Source organism: Gymnogyps californianus, unplaced genomic scaffold, assembly GCF_018139145.2.
Source record: "Gymnogyps californianus isolate 813 unplaced genomic scaffold, ASM1813914v2 HiC_scaffold_41, whole genome shotgun sequence".
NCBI classification, from domain to species: domain Eukaryota; kingdom Metazoa; phylum Chordata; class Aves; order Accipitriformes; family Cathartidae; genus Gymnogyps; species Gymnogyps californianus.
Window position 1 is genome coordinate 321,427 of NW_026114301.1, and position 8,611 is coordinate 330,037.

The window sequence follows — 8,611 nt, forward strand, 5'->3', positions numbered from 1 at the left end:
CGCGGGAAGATTGTCACGCTCGTCGCCGACATCGCGGGATCCAAGGGTGGTGACTATCTCTTTTCTTTTCCCCCTCTTTCTTTTTTTTCCTTATTCCTCTCTTTTCTCTCTTCTTGTGAACGTTTTGCTGCAACCCACGCTGCCCACCGTTATGCCTTCCGCAGTTTGGATTGTTCGAATAAAGCGTTCAAAGTGATCGTTTGGTGTCGTTTCACCTTAATTTAGCCCGGGGGAATCCCAGAACCTCTACGGCCCTCTGGTCTGTCCGGTCCGGGTCGTAACAAATTTGGCGTAGTCGGCAGGATTCCCTCATTGGTGCTAAAGCGATCACTGGGACTAGGCTTTTACCAAAGCCCCTCTCTGAGAGGAGTCATACACCAGGGGAGACAGTCCTCTGAGGACTAGTACGGGATCTGGTCCCTATAATTGTACACTCATAATGGCCTCCCTGGGAGGACCGATTGTAGATTGCACCCCTCTCCTGGAGAGGTTAGAGGGCTATAGCGCCCGACCTTCTCTCTCTGGTGTGACTTGGGCCCACAATAATTGGCACGATCCACAAGCGGTAGCCGACAGAATTTCCACCTTGGCTAAAGAACGAAAACTGAAACAAGGAAAGGGGAAGGCAGTAGTTTGTGCGGTTTTAGGAGCAGCTCTGGTGGCAGCACAACGGAATAAACACATGGCCCAACACGTGGAAGGGGAGACAATAAAATCCCTTCAAGATCTGGTGGGGGCTCTGCAGGAGCAATTAGGAAATGAGACAAGACATCTCTCCGATCAGCTTACCGCCGAGCGGGTGACTAACCAACGGCTACACACCGCTTTGACGGAAGCTTTGGAGCGGGAGCGAATATTGCGGGAACAATTAGATGAAATCCGCTCCCCAATTGTTGTAGAAAATTCGGATGCCGATTTTGACGAGGGGAAAAATCCAAAATCGTTATACCCTTTTAAAGACCTAGACCCTATAAAAGAAATATTTTCCCTCGGGGAGGGAGCTGTAATGCGACCTTTGATTAAAACTGAGACTGTGGATGGTGGTCAAGGAGGGCCCCAACAAGTTACCACTCGTATCATTCCCTATTCTCCCACTGATTTGGGTAAAATTCAGGAGAAATATTCCCGGGGCCCCCGAGAAACTGAAACTGAGTATGTGTGGAGAGTGTCTCTTACCGGGGGTGACCGTATCTTGCTGAGTGAGGACGAGGCGAGAAGATATTGGGGTCCGGGAGTTTTTCTAACCACAAATGACAATAGAGAACCCTGGTCCCTGACCCAAAGAGTGGCATACTGGGCGGGTGGATTGGATCCCATGGAAAGGGGAGACCCCTTCTCGATTAAAACGCCTACGGCGGGGCACATTTTAGAGAGTGTACAGAAAACTGCGTGCCTCCAGTTGATGCATGACCGGTTATTGGTTCCGCAACAGCCCTCCCCCATGCAATATGTGGCAGACCCCGACAGGTTGCATCCCCTTATAAGAGGAACCTGATGCTTTGAAATTATATGCAGTGCAACTACAAGATCGGTTGAGGGCGCCCCGACCCCAGAGGAGGGGAGGCCCCCCGGAGACGACATGGGGAGAGGTGGCACAAGAATTGATTAATTACGGGAGACAGATGGGATTTACTGGCCAGGGAGAGACAAAATCCAAGGCGGACCTTAGGAGGGTGGAAGGTAATGGGCGAATAAAAGCTGCACCCCTGAGGCCGACGCGGCCCCCTGATAGTAAAAGATATGTCTTATGGACAGAAGGCATCTCAAAGGGGATCCCCAGAGAGGTGATGGATGGGTTACCCACCCCCAATCTGGAAAGTTTGGTGAAAAGCTGGGACAAAATAAAGGAAACCCCATCTCCCTCGAACCCCAAGGATTTTGTCCTCCCATCCCGGGAACCTGAAACAATAATCCCATCCGCCTCCCCCCAGGAGACTGCATTGATCGATCTGAGCGTCCCGGAGTCGGGAAACCTCCTCCGCCGTCCCCAGTCGGTGAGCCGGGGGATGGCCGGTGGATCTATTTAAGGAGGCTCACAGAAAACGTCAAAGGGGACTTGTTAATTACCTTTCCCCTGGGTCCCTTTAAAACTCCAGTCACCTTTTTAGTAGATACCGGAGCCCAGATGTCGGCTCTGCGGGAGGACGTGGCTAACCGCTACGGGATAGTGGCGGATAAAAAGCGAATTTGGGTTACTGATGTGTTTGGAAATTCCAGACCCCAACCGACTGCTCGAGTAAAATGCTGGTTGCCTGGGGACGAATCCCCGATAGAGGTTTTGATGATATTGGGGAGGTTGCCGACGAACATCTTGGGACTTGACTTGCTCCGAGGGCGTGCTTGGGTGGACTCGAAGGGAAAAGAGTGGGTGTTTGGTTTACCGACAGTCACGGTGCGACTGTTACAATCCGCGCCGGAATTACCCCCCTCTAAGGTTGTGAATGTTAAACCCTATCCTCTCCCTCTAGGAGCTAGAGAAGGGATTGCTCCTGTGATTTCAGACCTGAAAGAAAAGGGAATAATTATCCCTGTACATTCCCCCTATAATTCTCCTATTTGGCCTGTCCGCAAGCCAGACGGCAGATGGCGGCTAACAGTCGATTATCGGCACCTAAACGCCAATACAGGCCCCTTAACCGCCGCGGTGCCAAACATAGCAGAACTGATCGCAACCATCCAGGAACAAGCACACCCGATTTTGGCAACCATTGATGTAAAAGATATGTTCTTTATGGTTCCCCTGCGGGACTCGGATAGAGAGCGTTTTGCTTTCATGTGGGAAGGTGTACAATACACATTCACTCGCCTTCCCCAGGGCTATCGTCATTCACCGACTATTGCCCATTATGCTTTAGCACAGGAACTTGCCCAAATTACCCCCAGGGAAGGAGTCAAAATATATCAGTATATTGATGATGTGCTAATCGGTGGCCCTGATGTTTCCGTGGTAGGACGGACTCAGGAAGACATAATTACCCATTTGGAAAATTTAGGACTCCAGATTCCAACAGGGAAAATACAACTCCCGTCCCCTGAAGTGAAATTTCTAGGCATCTGGTGGAGGGGAGGAACAGTGTGCATTCCCTCAGAGACCTTAACTACCCTCCAGCAAGTGAAAGCGCCTGGTAACAAAAGGGAGCTTCAACACGCTTTAGGCCTACTGGTATTCTGGAGAAAACATATTCCGGACTTTTCTATTATAGCTCGACCTTTATATGACCTGACGAGGAAAAGGACCTCTTGGGAGTGGACCCCTGTCCATGAGGAAGCCTTAAAACTATTGATCTTTGAGGCTGGGGTATACCAGGCTTTAGGGCCAATACACCCGACTGATCCACTCCATATTGAGTGGGGCTTTGCCATCCACGGCCTATCAATACACATGTGGCAGCGTGGACCTGAAGGACCAACTCACCCTGTCGGGTTCTACTCGAGAAGCTTCAAAGATGCTGAAAAACGATATTCAATTTGGGAGAAGGGTCTTTTTGTAGTTAATGTAGCCCTACAGGAGGCTGAAAAAATCACAAAGCAACAACCGATTATTTTGAGAGGGCCCTTTAAGGTCCTGAAGCCAGTGTTGGCTGGGACCCCACCCCCGGCAGGGGTTGCACAGCGAGAAACAGTCAGGAAATGGTATGCGCAGTTAGATCACTATTGTCATGCACGAAGGGTAGAAGAAGGGGCACCTAAGGTACTCCAAATACAGGAGTCACCTGATAGCCAATCCAACCAGGATACCCCTCCTTCCCTTATAAAACCAGCTCCTCCATTTGAACCTCATTTGAAAAATGTGTGGTTTACTGATGCGTCCTCAAAAAGGGAGGGAAAGGTGTGGAAATATCGGGCAGTAGCCTTACATGTTGATTCGGGGGAGCGGATTATAATGGAAGGGGAGGGAAGTGCTCAGGTGGGGGAGTTGGTGGCAGTGTGGAGTGCGATTAAAAGAGAAGCTGAGAACAAAGAATTGACTTTTATTTACACGGATTCATACGCTGTATTCAAAGGATGTACCGAGTGGCTCCCCTTCTGGGAACAGAATCAATGGGAAGTTAATCGCATACCCATGCGGCAGAGGGAAAAGTGGGAGGAAATATTAGAGGTTGCTAAACAGGGGACTTTCTTGGTGGGATGGGTAGCCGCACACCAGAGGGGGGATCACCCAGCCCATATTTGGAACAGTCAGGTAGATTCGCTGACACGTTTAGCTCCAATGGCAGTGGAAGCCGAAGAAAAAGAGTGGGAGCGCCTGCTGGAGTGGTTACACGTGAGACGCGGTCATTCAGGAGTAAAAGACCTTTTCAGGGAGGCTGGTAGCAGAGGCTGGCCAGTAACTCGGGAACTGTGTAACACGATCACTTCTGCTTGCAGTCAGTGCCGCACTCGATTAGAGCGGCATCCCTTGCAAGGACCCCCTCTCCACTTACGGGACGGAAAGGGCCTCTGGGAAACTTGGCAAGTAGATTACATAGGTCCTTTCAAAAAATCAGAGGGAAAACAGTATATTTTGGTCGGGGTAGAAGTCGTCTCAGGTCTTGCTCAAGCCGAAGCAGTGGCATGAGCTACCGGAGAAAATACGGTAAAAGTGTTAAAGTGATGGTTCAGTTACCTACCCAAACCTAAATCTATCCAATCTGACAATGGCAGCCACTTTACTGCCGGGGTGGTCCAAGAATGGGCAAAGGATGAAGGAGTTCAATGGACATTTCATACCCCTTACTATCCCCAGGCTAACGGGATAGTAGAAAGAACGAATGGGTTATTAAAACATGCTCTCAAGCTGCACAGTGCTGGGTGGCCCGCACGGCTCCCGGACGCTGTGGCAAAGGTTAACAACAGGTGGGGAAAGAACAGATGTCCCAAACTCACTGCTTTCTGTCCGAAACCCCCCTCTTCACTGCCGGGAAAAAGGGAAGACGAAGACCCAGAAAAACCCCTCCATTATCCGGGACAGCCAGTTTTGGTTGATCTGCCAACTATAGGGGAAGTACCCCTCACTCTAAAAACCTCACTGAATCTTTACACATGGGTGGCTACTGACGCCCACGGGAAAGACCATCGCATTCACACTCAGTGGATAATCCCATCTTTCTAATCCTTGCATTTTCTGGTGTATATGTATTACAGGTTGACAGAAGCCCATCGTGGGACTTAGGGTTTCAGTTGTTCAGCGGGTCATTCTTTGCATTGTTTGCCTGATCCTGTTAGGCCCGTTGCTGTTCTTTATTAGGGAAAAGATGGTGTGGGGAAAGTTTATATTCTTACTTTGTGAATGTATAATCTTGTCTCAATCAACGGGGAATCTGAATAACCAACCCAACCTGGCATGGGAATTGATTACTGGTTTCGTCCGAATCTGGAATCGGACAGACCAAGGGTTTTGCGTGGACCTCCCTACGTCCGCGTCAGAGGGTCTCAAATTTGCCGTTATTTGGTTAAATCTCTCACGAGTGTTAAATTCAAAATTAGAAACGTTAAACCAAAAGTGTATTCGGAATACTCTCTGGAAGGGACAATGTTTGTGGGGAATTGACTACGCACCTTCTCTGGGGTGGGAAGCTGACTACATACCCTCTCCAGTAGCCTATAGGTTTCCAGTTAACACGACCTGGAGGGATATGTGGAAGGCTACATGCTGGAAGCAACAGCTCTGCATAGGAACTATGAGTGCTGCCCTTGCAGCCCGAGAGGGTTGGACAGCATGTCCCCAGGAAGTGCACCTCCCTTGCATGTCTGTACTGAATTCGAAGTGGTATCCCCGGGAGGAGGAGATCCCTTGTAATCTGGTACGTTGGTGGGACCCTCCCCCTCACGGTGAACCCCTACAACATGAATATAATGTTCCGTTATCCCCAGGTTGGTGTATTCAAATTCCTCGCAGATGGGGTGGCTATGCCCACCAGAATCGTTCTCGTTATGAATATGCTTGGTCCCTTAAGCATGCTTTACATGATCCAGACAATATAATTGATGCACGGGAAATAGATCCCCTACCCTATAAGAACACCCCCTTAATGACCTGTTCACGGACCATTGGTTGTGAATCGTTAACATGGGACCCTATAGAAACATGGTATGTCTCAGAATTGCGAACTTTCATTCGGGATATGTGTACTTGTTGGGGTTTTCCGGTACCAGGATTTAAACATAGAGACCCCAGGTGTAAAGGGCCCATTACCAGTTGAAAAACTGCATTAAAATGTGGAGTCACACTTACCCACGAAACCAAGTGGAACCTTGTGTGGAAAGGAGGAATCGGAGTAACTAAATCCTATGACCCATTAACGTGCTCCACTATGAGATATCCATCCCCTCAGGGCACCTTTTGGGCACGTTCGAATGGGAAAATGTACTCACACCTGCATGTACACGAAATGGCAGGTTTACGCTGTACCATCGGCGTTCCAACAATGTGCCCTTCTAGAGTGTTCAATTTCTCAGTGCCCCATCATAACAGAAGGCGCCGGGAAAGTGATGGACCCGAGACGCGACCTGAGTGGGCAGTGCATGGAGTTCAGGTGCCTGATTATTACACCTGGGGCATGACAACATCTCTAATGTTGGAGAATATATTTACCCTTAAAAGGCACCAATTCGTTTTAGAAAATCTGACCTGGCAAGTACACGTCCTAAGCAATTGAACCCGTTATGCTTTCGGGGAAACAAATTTACAGGTTCAACAAGTGTCTAAAATGGCTTTGCAAAACAGATTAGCTTTAGATATGTTATTGTTAAAGGAGCAAGGTGTATGTGGAATGTTAAATCTCACCGATGGAGAATGTTGTCTCACCATACACAACGCAACCACCACCATAGAAGAAGCGCGAGAGAAGATGAGAGAGGTGACAGAGAAAACCGGAGAACTTTTTCAAGCGATGCAGCCCAAGGATCGGTTTAACAGCTGGGATCCGAAAACTTGGCTCACCTCTCTTGCAGGCTCACTGGGACTTACAGGTTGGGGAAAATGGCTTGTAAACATTGGCCTCATGATACTGTGTGGATTTTTATTTTTGATAATGGGCCTTGCAATAGGCAGATGTATGATCTCTCGCTTGCTATCCTCCATTACATCCATTCGTCATGTACGGATCACAACGGTCGAGGAAGACCTCAGGGAAAGTGACTTTTGAATATTGTTGTAATGTTAGGGCTGTGGGTTCCTGCTTTGCCTATTCTTGTTACTCTTACTTTGTGTTTCCTCTTTTCTGCTGTCTGTGAAGTCGCCACCCTGGATGAGGATTGTATGGACAATGTTTGAGCCACGGGGTGGTATGAGGGACTGGAAGAGTTAATGTCTGTTAATGTCTCAAACATTGTAGATAGGTAAAACCCTGAGTTTCGGGAAGATAAGTAAATCGCTTGCAAGTGTTGAGACATTCTTTAGTTATCTAAAGACATGTGGGGGTAGGGACAGCCAAATGTTCAGTAGAATAAACAACTGAGTAACAACTGAGTAACGGCTAAAGAAAGGCGATTCCACAAGAACATGAGTGGGACCTAGGTCACCTAGAGGGCAGCTGAGGAAGACTTCGGCCTTCATCCCAGTAACCCCCAGGAGGCAGATTACGACCACCTAGCAACTGCCGGCGCAGGCGCACACACAACGCAAACGATACCAGCCGACACGGAAGCAGGGACTAGAGACTGTATGAAACAAGGGAACCCTTCTCCATTTTTTGCGCGCGCCCATCACCGGAGGATTGCCACGCTCGTCGCCGACATCGCGGGAAGATTGCCACGCTCGTCGCCGACATCGCGGGATCCAAGGGTGGTGACTATCTCTTTTCTTTTCCCCCTCTTTCTTTTTTTTCCTTATTCCTCTCTTTTCTCTCTTCTTGTGAACGTTTTGCTGCAACCCACGCTGCCCACCGTTATGCCTTCCGCAGTTTGGATTGTTCGAATAAAGCGTTCAAAGTGATCGTTTGGTGTCGTTTCACCTTAATTTAGCCCGGGGGAATCCCAGAACCTCTACGGCCCTCTGGTCTGTCCGGTCTGGGTCATAACAGCATGAACAGTAGTGTCTGGAGGGGTTTATCTCTGGAGAAGTTGAATACACATTGTATTAAACTGCTAATTTTATTGTTACCAATTTGTAGTTTGTCTCCTACCTAGGGCCCCAAAGCCTACACTTAATAACACTCTAATGTCATTCCTATTAGAGAAATGCTGATTCTGTGATCTTCAGCTGGCTGATGTGTGTTACCCTGTATATTTATATACTTAGTAGCTATAGAATCCAGGTGCCATAACTCCTTCTGTTTGGTTTATACTCCTCCAGGCAGACCCCTCTTGGCATGAATCTAAGTCAGTGTCATGGTCCGTTTGGATTTCTCAAATTTAGAGGACATTGTACTCTGTAAATTAAACTTTATTTTATGAGCTCATTAGGAAAACAAACAAACAAACACAACAAGCAAGGGCTCAAGCCCCTTTGTACAGACTAGTCTAACACATGAATTCACTCATTCATCACTTTAATTCACAAGGCTTCTCACTCACAAGTTCTCTAATTCATAACTTGTAACAACTCATGCATCTATGAGCAAAATAGTTACCTAGCTGATGGTGAGAGTGCTCATCCTTCCTCCTCCATCATGGTGTGGATGTCCCCTGT

The 8,611-nt window shown here is 48.3% G+C and overlaps 2 protein-coding genes across 3 annotated transcripts; both read left to right on the forward strand.

The window, feature by feature from the left end:
- Positions 1–15: 15 nt before the first annotated feature.
- LOC127028760 (uncharacterized) lies at positions 16–7,982 on the forward strand. 2 transcript variants are annotated; one of them, XM_050914472.1, is made up of 2 exons: positions 16–49; positions 5,125–7,982. In XM_050914472.1, exon 2 carries the CDS (start codon positions 5,235–5,237, stop codon positions 6,180–6,182), a length of 948 nt encoding a protein of 315 aa, XP_050770429.1. In that variant the 5' UTR covers positions 16–49; positions 5,125–5,234; the 3' UTR covers positions 6,183–7,982. The 2 variants fall into 2 exon arrangements, with proteins under 2 accessions (XP_050770429.1, XP_050770430.1); XM_050914473.1 differs by having other exon boundaries at positions 17–46.
- LOC127028754 (uncharacterized) lies at positions 440–1,510 on the forward strand. Its single transcript, XM_050914463.1, has one exon. The coding sequence runs from the start codon at positions 440–442 to the stop codon at positions 1,493–1,495; it is 1,056 nt and encodes a 351-aa protein (XP_050770420.1). The 3' UTR covers positions 1,496–1,510.
- Positions 7,983–8,611: the final 629 nt, after the last annotated feature.

What these genes read in the sequence shown, in the direction of transcription:
- LOC127028754 (XM_050914463.1), top strand. Translation starts at nt 440, where the DNA reads ATGGCCTCCCTGGGAGGACCGATTGTAGATTGCACCCCTCTCCTGGAG.
- LOC127028760 (XM_050914472.1), top strand. Translation starts at nt 5,235, where the DNA reads ATGGTGTGGGGAAAGTTTATATTCTTACTTTGTGAATGTATAATCTTG.